The following is an 18969-nucleotide window of genomic DNA, read 5'->3' as shown; positions in this document are numbered from 1 at the left end:
GAATCGGCAATGAACAAAGTAAAGTCACAGAACACTGCACTGATGTGCGACTCCAATGCGAAGGTAGGGAAGAAGCAGGCCGGAGAGCAGGCAGCAGGTGTCTATGAGATAGGCTCTAGGAATTGCACGGGGAGGTATTAGTACAGTTCGCAAAAAGAAATATACTACGGATCATGAATACCTTCTTCGGTAAACGAGAGCACAGAAAGTGTGCGTGGAAGAGCCTCAACGGTGAGACTAAAAATGTAATAGACTTCATGCTATGCGCTAACCCTGGCATCGTAGAGGATGTGGAGGTCCTCGGAAATGCGCGTTGTAGAGACCACAGAATGGAAGGTCTCGAATTTTCTTAGACCTGAGAAGAGAACGAAAGAAATTAGTGTAGCGGGAGCCCATTAACGAGTTACCGGTATGAGGAAAAGTAGAGGAATTCAGGATATCGCTGCAGAATAGATAGTCAGCTCTAACTGAGGAAGTCTCTCCTAATGTTAAAAAAATGAACGATAACTCACAGCCACCATTACGAAGTATGCAGTAGAAGTAGGCGGTAGGATCGTTCGATAGGATACCGGCAAACTATCTCAGCAGACGAAAAAGCTGATAAAGAAGCGCCAAAGCGTGATAGCGTCTAACCCAACGGACGGATTAGAATTGTTAGAGCTATCAAACTTAATGAGTGAGCGCAAGTAGCCGACATTATGAAGTTTATTATAGAGGGAATCGAGCATGCTCTAAAGAACGGAGGTAGACTAAAAGCGATAAAGAGGAAAGTCAGCATAGGTAAAAATGAGATGTATGCGCTGAGAGACAAACAGCGCCATGTCATTGGGAGCTTGGATAAGAGAGCTAAAGTAGCCGAATAGTTCTGCACAAATCTGTACAGTAGTCAATGTAATCAAAGCGTTAATAAGAGAGGCAGATGCGCAAAACAATGGGGCATCCCGTCAGTTACGAAGGAGGAAGTAAGTAAAGCTGTAGGAGCCATGCAAATGGGGAAAGCAGCCGGTCAGAGTCAGTGGTGAAGTGAAAGTGAAGCTTTTAGAGAGGGCTGTGAGTCTTATGGGATTCTCAATGCTGAGCGATGGGACAACAGCATTTTATAGTTTGGTGGTGACACGGAGGCGTTGTTGCTAGCTGTCTACGTCCCGGCGCTTAAGTACGCTAAACGCAAGTTTTTCGGGAATTTACACTGCTATATCCGCACTTTTAGTTGTGCGCTTGTTGACGGAGACGCATCGAGCTTAGCGGCGCCATCTGGTTTTTAGAACAATTTTTGAAGGCATTTACACTCTTTATATTTTCGTTTTTACATTTTATCGTACTGATGCGGTGTGTAAATAGCATGGACGAAATAAAGGCTGAAAGGAGAGGGCGACGGGGGAACGCAGCGCTTAGAAAATTTCGAGGCGTGTTCTGACACCGACCCCCCCCCCCCCCCCCCCCCCTGGTTACGCCCTTGTGTTGCAGCAGTAGTTCGTGAGGGCTGTTGGCCACAGTGCTGAATTTTGTGGCATGATAAACGGGCTCATTCACTGAACCGCTCGTAGGAGTCTCTTCTGAGTCGTTGCAGCAGAAATGGCAGAACTGTGACAAAGACTGGATTGCTTACAGAATGATCCTAGCCTCACACTTGCTGGCGCGGAGTACTCATTGCACAAGGGCGAGCATTTTCCCTTCAGCTTCAAGTCGCGTTTTTTGTGGAGGGCCGATGGAAGCGTAACGAACATTCAGAATAGCCGTTCTACACTCCATCAACGCTCTGTATGAGAACAAGTACGGTTGTAAAGACTATGAAGCGCAGAGACTACACACCAACGACGCTAAAATGCACAGCCAGAACGCACGCAGCGAACAGGCTAGAACAAGCGCTATTGTAAAGCTTCAATTTATGTATTTTCACCCTGCTCGCATGGTTCTGACGGCGGGCGTTGACCTCGATCGCAGGCTTGGCTAGCACTCCAGCTTCGCCTCGGCCAACGCGCACGGGAATCCTGCTGGTGTGAGACATTTCTGAAGCGCCGCGCGACCTTCCTGACTGGGTGCAGCCACTGTAGCTGCAGGACCTCGGACAAAAATATAAGCAATAGCCATTCCTAACCGACATGCGCAGACGGGTAACATGTAGGAGGGTGTGAGTTCTACCGCACAGGTGGCCTAGTCGTTTGACTAGGCATACGGGAAGTGCAGGGTTCAGTTCACAGTGCCGCCAGGTACCCACCGATGATGGAGTGGGTACAAGCTTCCCGCTTCTTGGTGTTCAGCTTCTTTTGGGTGAAGTGCTTGGGAAATGGGTCGATGACCTCACCTTGAGAAGAAAAAAATACGTTGTGCCATGGCGCTTTTTGGCCACAGATGCCCTTGCGCAATAAAAATTCGTCATCATCATCATCATAAAGTCGTCGGAATGGGCTCGCCGACAATCGACCGCGATTGTGGGATTTTCTTCTGAGTGGAGAAGCACATTATTTGGCTTTGGTTTCCTGACAACAGTGTGGCAATTGAGCGAGTTTCTTTACAATGCCCGAAATGTGCTGCAGAGCTCCTTTCGTATGTGAGCACAAAAAACTGCGCCCAAATATGAAGGTGGGTACACTGAATCAAACGAAAGGTTCAAACCTGCACCGTCATCTGCCATTGCGGTGTTACAACCCCCACAATTGTAGGCTGTTTGCTGTTAATGCTAGCTTTTGCATGAACATAATATTCAGCAAGCCTCCTGTACTTCCGGCATCCAAAGTTTGGACGTTCATTTCATAAATACGTTTGAAAACGCGGTTTTGCAGTTGCTTTAGAAATACATGTGCTTCTAAATCGGGAAGTAGAGGTTAACCTCATTAACGCAGGATTACGGTATACGAGGTCTGTTAGAAAAGTATCCGACCTTTCGCCGAAGGAAAAAAACTGGCATAGCTGGAGCCTTGGAAACCTAATCACCTTCAATGTAGTCTCCTTGGGACTCCCCACACTTCTCCCAGCGGTGCTGCCATTATTGGAAGTATTCCGAAAAGGCCCGTTTCGGAACTCAGTTTAGTTCAGCTGTCGTTGCAGCCATAATGTCCTCTCTTGTCTGAAATCGCGCTCCTTTCAATAGCCTCTTGATTTTGGGAAACAGCCAGAAGTCACAGGAAGCCACATCAGGAGAGTAAGCAGTCTGTTGAACTACAGCAGTCTGGTTTTTCGCGAAAAAAGTGTGAATTTAGTGCGAGGAACGTGCAGAAGCATTGTAGTGATTGATGCGCCAATTTCCTGTTGACCTCAACTCCGGTTTCTTGCGCCGCACAGCACCACGCAGGCGACGGAGGGCATCCCTGTAATACTCTATGGTCATTGTTTGACCCTGTGGGGTGGATACAAGTGGTGTGCCACACAGAGGGAGTCAAAAAAAGCAGTCAGCATCACTCTGACATTGCTGCGCACTTGGCGGGCCTTCTTTGGTCTTGGTGGAGTGGAATGCTTCCATTGTGACGACTGGCATTTGGTTTACGGGTCGTGCCTGTACACCCAAGACTCGTCACCAGCGATTATGGTGTTGATGAAGTCGGGGTTCACTGTTTTGTGGAATCCAGCATATCCTGTGAGACTTCAACACGAAACTGCTTTTGCTCCACCGTGAGCAGCTTCGGCACGATTTTGCCGCGTCTCTCTCCATGGCCAAATCTTCTGTGATAGTGGAATGTGGAGAAAAATTGGTGATGTCCACCTCTTCCACAATTTCTCGGATAGTCACACGACGGTCCCGCATCACCGCAGCGTTCACTTCGGCAATTACCTGGTCGTTTCGGCATGTTGATGGCCGACCGGAGCGTGGCTCTCTCTCCACCGATGTGCGGCCCTCTTTAAACCAATTGTACCACTGCTTAATCTTTGTGCTGCTATTAGCATTGTCACCGAAAGCCGTCTGAATATTCCGAATGGTTTCCACTTGGCTGCCGCCTAGTTTCTGGTAAAATTTGATGCAGTAGCGCTTCTCCTGTCGCTTCGCCATTTTCCTTGCAATAAAAAACCGACGAGAGCACTGCGCGCTGCCTCACTCAAACGCTGCGTGCCAGTGACTGACGCTATCGGCAGGCGGGAAAAAATTTGTGCATGAGCACGAAGCTTCAAGGTAGGCTTGCGCACGCGTGCTTGTTTCAAATCGATCAGGTGTTCCCAAAAAAAAATAAAGTCGGATACATTTCTAACAGACCTCGTATACGCAGGGCATTGCAGCGTTCACTAACGCTGCTTACTGGTATTTCATACACAATAAACAGTGCTCAGAGGGGTGTCATTAAGTCAGTCTCCCCGTACGTAGTGCGTAAGAATCTTTTTGTAAGCCAGTGTATGCTCACAATTGCTATTTTTGTAAGTGAAAGGACTTCGCGCCAGATTACAGCGATATGTACTGCTAGCTTCGTAGGTTTCACCTGTTAAATCTTTCTGCTCGAAGCTTCAGCTGCGCACTATCATACTGTTCTTAAAACAAGAGCTGCAATACTTATAATGGAACGAGGCTTACCGCAATACAGCATTAAAAATGTCCGGAAAGCTGTATATTGCGCTGTCAGAAGAAATATTGACTCCTTAAGATTTCATTGCCGAATTTCAACCCACGTAGTGTCCCTCTCTCGGGTATGCAATTTGCAAAGTGCTACCTTTATTGTCCGAAAGCTTACGTCATAGATTTTTCCCCTCTTCTTTTAGATACGCTTTTGTTGATTGCCGGGACACGTGCAAAACTGATGTCCCTTCCTCTCTTTCCTTTCTTCCTCTCCCTTTATTGCTCTTTCCCGTGTATAGGGTAGCATACTGGGCTTCGCCTAAGTAACCTCCCTGCATTTCGATTCTCTTCTTTCTGCGTCCTTAATAACCGGAAAGAAGGCAGAAAAATTTAGGAATACCAAAAGGCCGTATTTTTCTCCAACAGGGATTTTCGATATTTTAGTATCTTGTCTGAAAGCAGTCTTAAAGAGGAGAAAAACTGCTGGAAAGCATTTTCGGGTTCATACAGGAGGTTTTGTTCCGTGTCCTCGCTACACGCTTGTGAACTCGACACGCGTGGGGAAATTACAGTAGTTTATTTTATACTTAGACTTCCTTCGGGGCTGAAAGAACGTTTAAGGGACACTTATGAAATGTCAAACTGCATTTTTGGCGTTCGTCAGTCGATACACTCAAAGTATTTACTGCGAGTGACTTCCTCCGTCCTTGCCGTCAATAACTTTGAGGGAGGCAGCACCTGCCTAAATGTGATTGATGTGCCAGGAAGAGGCCATTTGGGTATTCCTGTGCACTGGCTCCTTAAAACAAGCACGCGAATGTTCACAGTGCATGACGCTCTGAAAGGCAACACACAATGTCGGGAGGAAAAGTAAAGCTTTTCTTTGCAGCTCTTGTGGCTCTTCTCGTAGAACCACCACGAACGCTGGGTTTTAGATCGGCCTATCCCGAGGCTAGGAGTGATCTCCAGAGGTACCAGGACGTCAGCAGGGTAAGCGTTTCGGCTCCTCAGCCTTTCTTTCATTTGGGCACGCTTGTCGAGGAAGAATCTGAACCGCCTCCCGGCTCAGGTAAGAGTATAAATTCAACAGCCCTTGAACTTTGGAGTGCGACTTGTGGCGCAGGACAACATTATGAATTGAACAAAAGCACTAAAGTGATCCTTTGTATACAGTACAGTACCGTCACAAATGTCCATGATATCGGAGGAGGCGTCATAACATTTTCATCGTAAGCTCGAAATCCCTGTGGGCTCTTCTTTTAATTCAAATATTTTTTACTAAGGAGAGGCGAATCCAATGCACCAAAACTGAAAATGAATTCTCAACCGCCGTTCAGCTAGCCTAAGCTTATTTCTTGATCACCGATAAAGAAAGGCATAGAAAAGCCTTGGCTGTGCGAGGTGATATCAAGGACTTGAACTATGTAGACTGGTTGGCATTTAGTCTGTTACGTGCAACGGATTTGCTAATGAAATGGACATTAGTATGAAGACAACACTCAGCTTGAGTTACTGAAAGCAACTGGCAAGTATTTGAAGGAATACTCGACAATGCGTTCACATCATTACACTCACTTTAGCAGAAATGTTACCGAGAAATCTGCTGAACATAGCACACCCGTTAATGCGACATTCACTCTTTACGAAAACAACTACGACTGACTCTAAAATCAAAAGATTAAGAAGTAATTACTCATTGGCATCAGCCTCAAGCTCTGTCATACCACCGCAAAGGAAAACTATTGAGCTTCCCAGTAAAAGGAAAAGTCGTCCTAGTTCATGGTTAGAACCTGGGATGACCTCGTGTTCGACTAAGTGAACAACTCACTCAACCAGGACGGCTAAAAGTACAAGGGGCCGAATTTGTCAACGGCTCAGAGCTGAAACTATGTGTTTCGGACGAAACATAATAGAGGATAGAATCATTTGCGATGTTAGAAATTTTTCATATTTCTATGTCAGAAAATGTCGTTTGTCACATTTTCCACCTCTAATACCAGTAGTCGCCTCCTCTGTTTTCCATGTCTCCAGTGCTACCCAGATGTCGGCGAGTGGATCTGCATGTATAGGAACTACTACTCTGATCCTGATTTCGGTGGCTCCGCCAAGTGCCTCAAGTTTCAGAGATACGGAATCTACGAGAATTTCACCACTCCAGTCGTTTTTACTTTCGGAAAAAATGGATCAACGTAAGCCCGCAAGCCTTTCACATTAAGAAAGATGATCTTCCCCAGGAGTGCAACAGAGAGAATTCTTTTCATGGCAGTTTGAACACCGCCAAGCAAACGATCACACTGAGCACACAGGCACTAATGAAAGTCCGCTTTCCGACAATAGCTGAACGAAAGCGCACGTACCGCACGTTAGTGGTTCCGTTTTCCTGCGACTGATCGGACCACTATGCACTCCTACTAAAGTCTGGTTTGCAGTCTTATCGCATATTTCGTTGAGAAGGTGTCTAGAATTCCTCTTTTCTCTAACGTTCTTGGATATTTATGGAGGTGATAAACCATTCTATGAGAACGGGATTTGAAAGGGTGTCGGCAATTTTTGCAGCGCGGATTGAATAAAGAAAAACAATCCAATGTTTCCCTCACACCACGTGCTTTTGCCGCAGCGTATTACAGAACTTTAACCCTCGGGACGTGCTTTCTTACGTGATAGCCTATACATCCCCTTTGGTCGAAAAGCCATCGGCGTAGTAGTAGTCGGCACCACGTGTCGGAAATAATCGAGGGCTGCATAAAAAAAATTGTATCATAGTAATTTGTGGTTCTAGTGATTGATGCTTTATTGGTGTTTGATAAACGATGACGAGTTAATGAAGCCATTTTAATTAATTAACTACAGAAATGAAAAAAAGAAAAAAAGTGAGAAACAGGCGATTCAAAGGTGTCAGAATGCTCGGAATTAAACGCCAAAGCTAGATGATGCTTGTTAAGAAAATATAGAATGCGTAATTCATCAATTAATTAATTGAAACAATTCAAGAAATGAAAAATACATGAAAAATGCGTTCAAAGGTGTCAAGCTGTTCGGAATTGAAAGCACTACGTTACAGCGTCATACCATTAAGGAGGAGCTGAAGTGTCCTCTTCACTTTTTGTTTGTTGCGTCGACCGACATCAGCAACTACTTTCCGCTAATATTAGAGCCTCTTTATGAATGCAGTTTCATTTTTACCTGGGGCACATTACTCGTGGAACCGTGACTAGAGATTAACTCTGGCTAATGGTTGATGAGGTGCAGTAGGTGGCTAGAAAACTTGCCGTATTGAATTCAGGCACGCTGGCTGCCTCACCTTTTTGTGCCATTGACAAACACCCTGAGGGGCTTCCTTTAGCTACGATTAAGGCGCCTCGCTCCCTGCAAGAAACGTAGCGATGTCCGTTGACACGGCATCCGCTCGCTTCTCTGGTAGCAGGCATAAGCTGTGCGCATGAGCATTGAGCAACGTTACATTGATCGCTTCGCCATCATTAGTTTTCTGTGAGTCGTGATCCTCCCCCCCAAAAAAAGAAGCGACTGCGAGGTTTCCCTTTGTTTCATCACGTCCGAGACAAGCAGTTTACGCGGCAGACTCCTTTTAAAAATTGTATTTATATGTCGGGCCAAGCCGCTTTGTCACAGAAGCAAACCGGTTAACTCAAGTCCTTATTTTCTAGCCCCGGCAGGACACGGATGCGAAAACTAACATGGCATCTGGAGAAGTTCAAAGAATGTTTTGCTTTTTGCCTAAAACACCTCGGTCACATGCTATATCTTTATGCATTTATTTGAATCATAATTCACCCTTGCACGGAGGGAGCATGCTGAGCAGTTTCGCTATCAAGGAGCCGGATACGGTGGCGCTATTGACCTGTAAGTCGCTATCGGAAAGAGGCAACGAACACGCTTGACAGCATATCGTTGACGGGCTGTTATGAAGGCGCTATGCAAGACGCGTGTTCTGTCGTGTGACTGCCCTAGAGGCGATGCGCCCACTGTATTGGCCGCCTCCTTGACACTTCAACCTGCGAGTGATTGAAAGCAGTTCGCAAAATCGAATCCAAAGAAACAATTGGCTGTGGTTTGACCAATGGTCATCCCGAGTAGAATTGCGGAAGCAACGGCGCGGCAGTTGCAGCGGCGGCGGCATATCAGGGGGCACTTAGACTGTCTAAAGTGCGTAGAGGAGAAAGCGTTTTCTGCACCACTTTGACTGCCTCTGTGGCACTGGTGACGTCACCACTGGATGAAGTCACACATAATTATTGACTAATTACTAAGTGATCACATACTAATAATTAATGGCTAATTACTGCTTACTGACTAAATATTAATAAGTTGCTAATTAATGACGCTTAAGCTTCGCCTTTAGGAGTGGAACGCGACAGCGTGTTGCAGCGCCGCCGGAAAGTCCACATGCAAGCGCATGCAAGATTGTCGCCAAACATAGTTGTCAGGATGTGAGAGAGATAATAGAGGCAGATTTGATTAGAAAAGTCCAAGTCTCTTCTCTGGCCGTGTTTTTTAGCGCTTGTACGTGTCTGCTATAAACCAACTAGCCCAAAGGTTTGTGCTCCTGATATCCCAGGACCTGCTCAAACATGCTGCTCCGCAAACATGCTGCTCCTCTTCTTCTGCTTGCATAAAGCGACATCACAATCGATTTTTCGAAATCTATGTAAATCATAGCACCCTTTTATCACACGTGTTTTTTCTTAGATTAATGAAAATTTAAATGCAAAAAGTTGATTCGTCCAAACAACCAGCCTATTGACAGCGTCCGAAAACGCAATGCCAACAATATCCGTGGAACAAATATAGCAGCCGTAGGAGCATGACTGAAGCTTTCGTGAAAGTTCCTTACAGTTGCCGGCGTCAGTGAGCACCAGTCGCGAGCAATATTTTTTTCGGACATTTTAGGTGTATTGTATTTTCACTAAGGAAATCACGGAGACACTAAGTCACTGACTGAAACTGATTAAAAATTCGGACACACCCGATCCTCGGGAGTTAAGTAACGGGTTGTACAATATAGGAAATACAGCGATAACAGACACAGCACACTTCTGTGGTCAGAGACCTGCCCTGCATTTTCTGTCGTGCGCGCACAGCAGGTATTTTGGCTCATTCCCTCGAAAGCACCCCAAGCAACAAAAGCAAGCGAAGATAAGCTAGAGGTCTGTGCAGATAATAACTTAGGATTTGGTTCTCTTCTTTTATGAAAGAAGCCTAGGGCTGATACAAGATTTCCTGATTGCAACATCTTTGGAGTTAGCGTTTGCCGGGGAGAATACTCATATGGGTGTAAACAGCGTACAGAGTTCACATAACGAACCTTCACTGCGACGCTTCTTCCCTAGCAAAAATGGTTTAAAATATATTTGCGATGCGGCAGTTTCTACAGCATTGCTACGATGTTGAGTCTATTCACAAAAGAGAGCGCCTATTTAAACTCTTGCGAATATTTTATAAATTAAAAGAGTTTTCAACTATTTCAGAGCGCATTACCGAACAATATTGCGTGCCAATGAAGTCAGGAAACAGGTAAGGGTCTTGCACCCAAAGTAAAGCGATAAAAAAGCATTCTGAGTAGTCTGAGGCAACACATAAGCATAATAAAATAGCGGCAAATAGCTCCGAACGAACTGGTCTCAGTGAAGGAAGCGACATTCTACATTGTGAGTTTTTCACGTGTCATAGGAGCGGGACTTTTGTGCTGACCTCTTCACCTTGTTACACTGGGAGGGACATACACAACTTCACTCCTGATGACGGTGAGTAAGCACTACTATAAACTACCGCAGGTTTCTGTGTTAGGTCCTGAGCCAGTAAAAGGTCCAAGGTTATAATCCTAATTTTTGATTGGAAAGCAGTTAGCAAGTCGTCAAAACAGTCTCTCAGGCCACATTCCTTACCTCTTTCCTTACCGCGGGAAAACAGGCAATTTCAAAGTGGTCTGCGTAAAAACTTACTGAACTTTAAAATTAAAAAAAAAAGTTAGTTATTGCAGCGCATCATGGAATAGTTAGAGCTCTTATTTTATGACATAAAAAACGTGCAGCTTCCGAACAAAAGATGTTTGGTTGGCAAAACTTTAGAGGCTCGGAGAAAACTTCGCGAAAATAAATATATTCAGGAAACAGCACCATAAAATCTAGAATATACAATTTACGCGTTATTTTATCAGAAACAGGTATTCAAAGCTACAGAACTCCTCATGTTAAACCTTCTCATCGGGAAAATGGTTTGGGCTACACCTCAGTGCCGTGTCGATGTCATTCGTTGACCGTCTCGGAGAAAACGTGATCCGCTGCCTGCTGGCAAGGATTCGTTAAAAATACACCAAGTACCTCCAGAGAAGCTCGGAAAGCAGTGAATCTCCTTTGCAACAGCAGAAATGAAATTTACAGATGGGCACCTGTCGGTAGTCCGGGCTGGGCGGAACAGTTCTATGTGTCTGAGCTAAAATGAAAGGAATGGATGTCTTGAAACACAAGGCTGTTCCTTACATCTACGAAGTCAACTCTCAATGCTGCGCAACCGCAAAAACACTGCTATTGCCAAGAAGGGTCAGTGCGAGACGAGGACGGTATTTTGGGCTCCATGTTCACCGTGACCGCTCCGCGCTGACAGTATTCAGGGGAGGTTTGAAAATATTCCCTCACACGGCTGACGAAAAAACCATATCTGAATCTGAAGTGGTGTTCTTTCCAAACGTTCTGGATAGCGTTACTTGACTAGTAGTGGCCCTGGAGCACGTAGAACTGACCGTTTTGCGCCATGGTTCAAATGGAACGATTTGAATAAGCGCGCTGAGGGAAGAGTTAAAAGCTGCTAGGCAGCATGCATTTAAATTGTCGGAAGGATCACCTGGCACTAACGACGTGCGAGTGGTAGTGGGGACATTTAGACGTATGCTTTCTGCAAAAGCTGAGCGTCATCGCCTTAACTAAATAAGAGGCCTGTCACTCCAACGCTCCTATATGACGGGTGAGGGCTTGACAGTATGTTGACATTGTCTTCATCATCAAGCAAGTTCCTCAATGGCAAGACAAAGTCCTTTCTAATTACACGCCAGTTTATCCTCTAACGCGCCAGATGTGGTTACTGAATCCTGGGATACTTCCCAATCATTTCTCTGTCTGGCTTTTTACCACTCATGACAGTAGGCATGATTACATATTGCAATGAAGAAAGCAGGCATTGTGCTGTCTCTTCATGTTCGCCATATTCTCATATTCTCAGCTATCTTCAATGGGCCCTAAAGAAATAAAATTACGCAGCTCAATTAGGTTAAGTGCTTACACTGGGAAAGCATTTTATTTTATTTCCTTTTTATTCTTATTTCATTTTACTTTGTTGTGTTCCTTTCTACTGAAACACTTAATCATTAGCAGACAGTCGTAATCCAATGCATATATTATTGCGACTTTGTCACGTATTTTTGGAACCACTGCCTGTGGTCGATGCCTACTACGGGTTTCGTTGCCGATGAGCCATATAATAGTTCCGCATTAACATTCCAAACTTACCCTCTAGACTCCTAGAACACCTCTTGGTGAACGGTCAGTAGCGATTTTTAGCTCATTATGACGTGTGCCTTTCAGTTTGACTCAAAGAAGGGAAGATATAAAATCATCTGTTAGCTCAAATACAGACATATACGATGATTTCCGACAGTATTCACTAAGTTGAATGAAGTAAAATTCTAACTTAAAAGAGGACGTGCGCTTAGAGGATACTCTTTCACGATTGTAATAATTACTTTTTCGCAGAAAACCTTAAGTCTGCGTTTCAGTTTAATAGTTCAGTTAGTTCTGACAAAACTTACATGAATAGAGTTACAGATAAAACTCCCATTTAAACTCTAGGTTACGATATTTTATCAAAAAAAAAGATATATGAGAGGGACTCGGGAACGGTGGCAACCGCTTACTTCCTAGATGTGAAGAAACACCTGCAGTGTTGGAGCAGTACGATGTCCCCAATGTTCGTTTCAATTTTCCTTCTTCAGAAAATTTCCCTATCGAAGATTTGTTCGTAATCTACATAGACTGTTCAAGCTGCGCTGTGATTCGTCATCGCTACGCTGACTACGGTGAGTGCACTGCAGCCCGACAGAATGTTGGGCTTCATATTAGTGAGCGTTCCCTAGGAGTAGAAGCAAAACATGTTTTTGTTCCGCCGCGCATATTCCTATTTGATCTCATAGTGCGACAGAGCTTATAGAGAGATTTAGCAAAGCGCCCTCCGCGCCGCCACCACGCCCGCCAAGTGCAAGCACTCATTGGACTCGACTTCACACGCATACTCACAAATGGCCGACACACGGCGCCACCTTGAGCTCTCAGGGAGATCTACGCATGCGAAATAAATCCCAGCGGAAACAAGTACACACATTATCCAGCCTGTCTGCAAGTTCGTTTACATCGCGGTAGCGGGCGCCAAACTTAAATCTTTCCTCCGTCACTAACAGCACAGTTTAGAGATACATATTGTTACAAGGCGCCAGCCGAAGAATGAGGCGTGATGAACGATGGATAAGAGATGATTTAATGGCCGCTGGCCTAGCGCGAGCGCTCCGTCCCGCACCACTACCAGCTTCGTCTTCTTCGTAACAATATTTTAAGTGACGTTCTCGATACAAGTGTTCCTTTACGTGAAGGAAATATGATGTAGCAACGAGCTGAATATCAAACGAGAGCACTGAACTTTACGCCTGTGCAAGCGTTTGAAGAACACTTGGGATAACCGAGTGTTTTCCTCAGTTACAGCTCAGGATACCGCAATCAACCTACTAATTTCTCGCCTTTCATAAATCATTGAGCTCCTTGAAGTATTTCAACGAAACGGATTAGTTACGATATGGACATTAGTGATAGCTGCCGCTTGGCTGAAGCTGCTGCGTGACTTCGGAGCAATAACGCAAACATGACAAGGGACCAAGAACGAGTAGACACACACACAGCGCTAACTTCCAACAACTTTATTAGAAACGAAAGCACAAGAATTCATACATGAATTCATTCATACGCCACGATCTGTTGTGGTCAAGGTTGAATTTCTTACTGAGGCGTGAGCAACCACAGACTGCCCCGCGGGCTTTAAAGCTTGATAATAAAGATGTATCCGGCAGAGAGTTGGCAGATGCCTTCAACAACTTTTTTACCACCCTTGCCCATAACACCCCGTCAAGTGATTTCAACACCTATTTTAGCTCTTACAATAGGGACACAGTATTTCTGAACCCAGTTACGACAGAGGAGGTTATATCAGTCGTACAAAACCTAAATAACAGCCATAGCTGTGACATTGACGGCATTCAAGTGAGGCCTGTCAAGCATGTTATAAGAGTTATTGCCCCTGTTCTTGCAGATATATTTAACTTATGCTTTACAACGGGCACATTTCCTAAAAACATGCAAATAGCCGAAGTAACAGTTTTGTATAAGAAAGGAGACCGCAATGATTTAGGAAATTATAGACCAGTATCGATACTCCCAATCTTCTCGAAAGCTTTTGAAAAAGTTCTGTATACACGGTTGTCTGATTTTATTGATAAGCATGACCTTTTGTCACCTAATCAATTTGGGTTTTGTAAAAATAAATCTGCCGAGTTAGCACTACTCGAACAAAAGGAATATATACTAACACAGTTTGAAAATAAGGCCTTTGTTATTGGTGTCTTCGTGGACTTCTCGAAGGCATTCGATTTAGTAAACCACAGTGTACTCCTGAAAAACTTGGAGCGTTGTGGTATTCGTGGACTGGCTCAAATGATCCTGAAATCATATCTTTCGCATAGAAAACAGGCTGTAAGCATAGACAATGTGACATCTGAACTAAAACTTGTTACTTCTGGCGTTCCCCAGGGTAGTATATTGGGACCATTACTTTTTAATATGTACCTGAATGATATCTCCAACATTAACTCCGCCGCTAAATTTATTATCTACGCTGACGACACTAGCATCTTCTTTACTGGAAATGATCTTGATCTCCTTGTTCGGGAATGCAATGACACCTTGAGTGAGTTACAAAAGTGGTCCGAATCCAGATACATGCGTATAAATGAGAAGAAAACAAAAACTGTCATATTTCGTCCTAAAAACAAAGTACTTCCTTCCCCCATCGAGATTAAACTAAACTCACGACGTATAGACATAGTTGAACAATTTAAATGCCTTGGAGTAGTTTTCTCTTCCAGCATGTCTTGGGAACACCACACGGACCATATTGTCACGAAACTGGCTCAAATAACCGGAGTCATAAGTCGGCTCAGATACGTCATTCCAAGAACAGTAAAGTTACTCCTCTATAATTCCCTTTTCTACTCCTATTTAAACTACTGCCATCTAGTGTGGGGCACAGCTACGGTTAGCTGTCTTCAGCGTATCTACATTTTTCAGAAAAAGTTCCTTCGTCATGTTTACAATGTCCCCTGGGACTCGCCAAGCAAAGATCTCTTTCCACAAAGTGGTGTGCTAAAAATACACAACTTGCATAAATATCGCTTGAGTGTCCGGCTTAAACTCGAAACGCGTAGAAATGTAAACCACATACGTAAACTTGCCGAACTAAATACCCGAGATGCAAGCTACACAACAACGTATGCGGAGACATGGATAGTCCCGACCCCACGGTTAAACTCGGGTAGAGAACGCCTGCAGTTCACTCTTCCGTCCCTGCTAAACGCGTATATATGTAATAATTTTGACCTTTTCGATTCGTCAAACAGGTCTTTGCGTGCTTTTTATGCTAGCATGTAGAATTTTTGTTTTGTGTGTTTTTTTTTCTTTCTCTTTTTTTTTCTTTGCTGTCAATACCTGTGTCCACCCAATGTGAATATTGTGTCAGTATTGTATAATGTTCTTTCGTTTTCTCTTGTACCTGCTCATTATTGTATACTTGTTATCACGCTTTGCAACTGCCTTTGTATTAAAAGCCTTGCTGTCAAGCTGCTGCCAAGCGAAAGGGGGCTGCGGCTTAGTCAAGCTGTCTCTCACAGCTTTTTCTGCGCCTCCGCTGTCTGTATCTTTACAAGGCAGAAATAAAGAATTTGAATTTGAATTTGAATTTCTGCCCTGTCATCCCAAAGCATGCGCCAATTGACTGCGAGCGTAGGTAAGAGATTTCTTTTTTTGAGAGTCTGACAGGAGGAGCGCTTACAGAACCACTTCCTAATCTGGCTATGTTTTCTGCTTCAATAATTTCACCAGTGCGCTGGTCCTTACTTTTCCCAGCTAAAAAACACTTGTCTAGTAACTGCTTGCTCTTGACACATGCGTTCTAATGTTTCGCAAGATCTCCATCATTTTCGTTTTGAAGCGAAAAGCTTCACTAGGCTAGTCAACACCAGGTCTGGCGTATGCTCCGTGATCAGAATTAGCCACAGCTGCGAGTGCGCAGAAACGAGTGACGTCACAGAAGAGACGCTGGTGGTCGGAGCGGCGCCGCCGCAACCGCCGCCTGACCTTTCAGCGCAGCCACGCGCTATTGCGCATGTGCGCCGCCTTCCACCGCCGCTACTACTGCGTGCTCGCCTCCTCGCCACCGTTTGACCTTTCGTTGCAGCCGCGTGTTTACTACAGTTACTACGCATGCGCAAGGAGGGCTATATAACGCGCTTGCCTGCACCGTTATCGTGGTGCTCCCAGTGCATTGTGCGCGAGCTGCGACAGCCATGACGTCAAACAAAGCATAACTGCAGCTTTTCGCTTGCATATTGAGTCTTAGCCAGAGCTAAGCCACTGCCAATTTTTTATTGCTTACATTGCGATTATGCTTACGGAGGCAGTCATTCAGGCAGCGACCAGTTTGACCGACATACTGTCGTCCACATGAGAGCGGTATCTGGTACACCACGCCTACCTTGCATTCTAAAAACGGAATTTGATGTTTCTTTGTGCATTCCTTGGTCAAAGGATGAAAATCTTTGTTTACCTTGCATAGGCTGTTTAATTTTTCAGGGGCAGAAAAAACAACTGACACATCTATCCGTTTTGCAGTGCGCTTTAGATTGGGAGAGATGGTATGCAAATATGGAATAACTGCCATTTTTTTCCTCTGTCTTTCTAAGGGCACTTGCGCACAAGGATGCAGCTCAGTGTTCAGCTTCCTGAGTAAACTTTCCGCTACTGAACTAGTTTGCATTCGCCGTACTGATGTAAAGAAACGTCTGCAGGAAGTTCGGACAAGAGAAATCAATTTATAATAATCTTCTTCAAATCAATCCTGTGCACTCTTAATCACTGACTTGCTGCTGCCTTTCTTTCTGTTCCTGCTAAACCGAACAGGCTACGGATGTTCCCTGTGGCGCAAAGTTGGAACATTGCAAGAGCCGAACGACTGCTGCGAGTTCATCTACGACGAGAACTGTGGCTCCTCTCCAAAGTACCAGGTTTACGACCCTTACACGTGCCATTTCTAACTGGATTATGCGGAGCACAAATACGCTGACAGCCCAATTGGCGAAATTGGAGCTTGAGGTTGAGGAATGTTGTGGTTGTTTTAGCCTTGGATACAAGCCATGACATCCAAAATATTAATGAATAAACCTCCGTATTTTTCATGACAGCGATGATGATGAATTTCATCGGCGGAAAAACGGCTTTGACCAAAGGGCGCCGGAGCACAATACATTTTTCGTTGTACAAGGTAGCGTCGAAAACTCAGTATTTCATTCCGGAGAAACTGCGCAACAATACGGGGGAAGCTCGATCTCATTGTAACAACAGTGGGGGATTGGTGGCGCTGGGGATCGAATCCCGCACCTCCCGCATACAAGGCTGATTTTCAAATCACTAGGCCTCGCTGTTTTCTACTATGAATTGGATGAACTAGATGTTTTCAAGTGACCTCTAGCTTATTTTATGCATTCTATGAATTTACCTCTGTGCCACGTATCCACAATTACCAAACAACGGCTGTGGTCTGAGCCACAGGTGTTAACATCTTTTGGCCTGTTGATCAAAAAATGCCCTACTGAGTTTCCGGCAAGCCTTTTATTTACGCTAGTATACTTGAAAAACTTGTCCCAAGGAAGCTTTAACATATATGAGTACTTATTTTAAACCTCTTCTCTTTTCTTGCCTATTTTCTACTCCTTCTAAAGCCATCTCAGATCTAAAATTATAACACTGGTAAATTTCCCACTAGGACCAGCACGACCATTACAAACATGGCGTAGTTAATCTCAGGGACGAAGAATAGGATATATTAGCGGTGAGCGGTACCCGGAAAGATGCGTGAATTCCATAAAGCGCAACAGAAAGCATGGCGTGTAAAGTCGACCCAGGGTTTCTATTCTTTATGAATACATGCATGCATTTAATAGGCCGAAGAGCATGATAAAGGGTTGGCTTGGAGTGACTTTCCATACGGCATGCGCAACCTATTATCCGTGCCAAACAGAACACAGTAATCATCTGACCGCACTGCCTAACGCCAAGTGAGGAGAGTTCAGGTTGCCCATTCTGTCCTGACAGGTAAAGCAGTCTCAAGTCTTTTTGAGCTACATTTATTGTTGAGATGTCCCTAATGGCTTCGGCATACGTCTTCTGCACCAGCCTGTTTGCGAGGTAGAGAGAGGAGAGTTTTCAAAATTCCCGCCACAGTTCATTTTAAAATTTGGCACCACTTTAGCTCCAGCCCGCCCATTTTTTGGACATTTTGGCTCTAATTAATTGGCTAATTAACCCACCTCAAGCCCCAGTTTCCAGTACGAGATTTTTTGATGCTCTATGGTACCATTCTTATTTGCATAAACCTATTCGTTCGGACGTAATCGTGCGGACAAGCTCGTGCAAACATAGCCATACAATGCTTACGCATTAATAACTCAATCGTATAATGAATTCACACTAAGAGCAAAAATGGGAACCAGTTCTTCTTCTGGAGACTGCTGAAGTCCCCGTGGCAAAAATACCTAGCGAAATGTAGTATTCCTTACGTAGGCCGTCTTAACGGTGATACCAATGTCCCCTAAAGTGCTGTGTGGGCCATATGTTGCATACCACAAAGTTTGCCTGCTAATCTTAATGTTCTCCTCCTAAATCAGGACTCCATTTACATGTACAGGTACCCCATCTTTTCATGCAGTTATTCTATCATGAAGTTTTCTAAAGTTCGCGACTTCTCTTTTGGAACAGAATGTGTTCCACCACTTTATCTTTGTCCACAACGTTGTTTCCATTGGTCACTGGAAAACAAATGGCGATGTCTTCAGCGACTTCTCCTGGAGGGCCAGTGAAGCGACTTGTCTAGTGTATGGATCGACGATTCGCCGAAACCTATCTGCCCCAGTCCACGCTGTAGCCTGAGGCACGAGGATCGTCCCAATTGCCCTCAAGGATTTACGAGTGTTCCTGCAAAATCTCCATCGAAGAGAATGCCCTGGAGCTTTTATATTTTCTTTCTGTCGGCCCTTAAGCCGGGCTCCATCAGTCGCCAAGGAAGATACACCCGTACTCATGCGCACATACACAAGCAAAAAGACAAAT

General features: G+C 44.7%; 1 protein-coding gene across 1 annotated transcript; it reads left to right on the top strand.

Annotated features, from left to right (window-relative positions):
- The first annotated feature begins 5373 nt into the window (after positions 1-5373).
- Positions 5374-16950, top strand: LOC149339763 (uncharacterized). Its single transcript, XM_089550563.1, has 5 exons — positions 5374-5470; positions 6512-6669; positions 10169-10242; positions 12483-12566; positions 16765-16950. The coding sequence occupies exons 2-5, from the start codon at positions 6542-6544 to the stop codon at positions 16896-16898; spliced, it is 420 nt and encodes a 139-aa protein (XP_089406689.1). The 5' UTR covers positions 5374-5470; positions 6512-6541; the 3' UTR covers positions 16899-16950.
- Positions 16951-18969: the final 2019 nt, after the last annotated feature.

This window comes from Amblyomma mixtum, chromosome 6 (assembly GCF_055824585.1).
Source record: "Amblyomma mixtum isolate Tamu chromosome 6, ASM5582458v1, whole genome shotgun sequence".
Taxonomy (NCBI): Eukaryota; Metazoa; Arthropoda; class Arachnida; order Ixodida; family Ixodidae; genus Amblyomma; species Amblyomma mixtum.
The sequence above is the reverse complement of the archived record's forward strand: the minus strand, read 5'-3'. Positions and strand labels throughout refer to the sequence as shown.

What these genes read in the sequence shown, in the direction of transcription:
- LOC149339763 (XM_089550563.1), top strand. Translation starts at nt 6,542, where the DNA reads ATGTATAGGAACTACTACTCTGATCCTGATTTCGGTGGCTCCGCCAAG. An exon ending in TTCGGAAAAAATGGATCAAC is followed by an intron (nt 6,670 to 10,168) that starts GTAAGCCCGCAA and finishes CACGTGTCATAG; the next exon opens with GAGCGGGACTTTTGTGCTGA. An exon ending in TCATCGCTACGCTGACTACG is followed by an intron (nt 12,567 to 16,764) that starts GTGAGTGCACTG and finishes TAAACCGAACAG; the next exon opens with GCTACGGATGTTCCCTGTGG.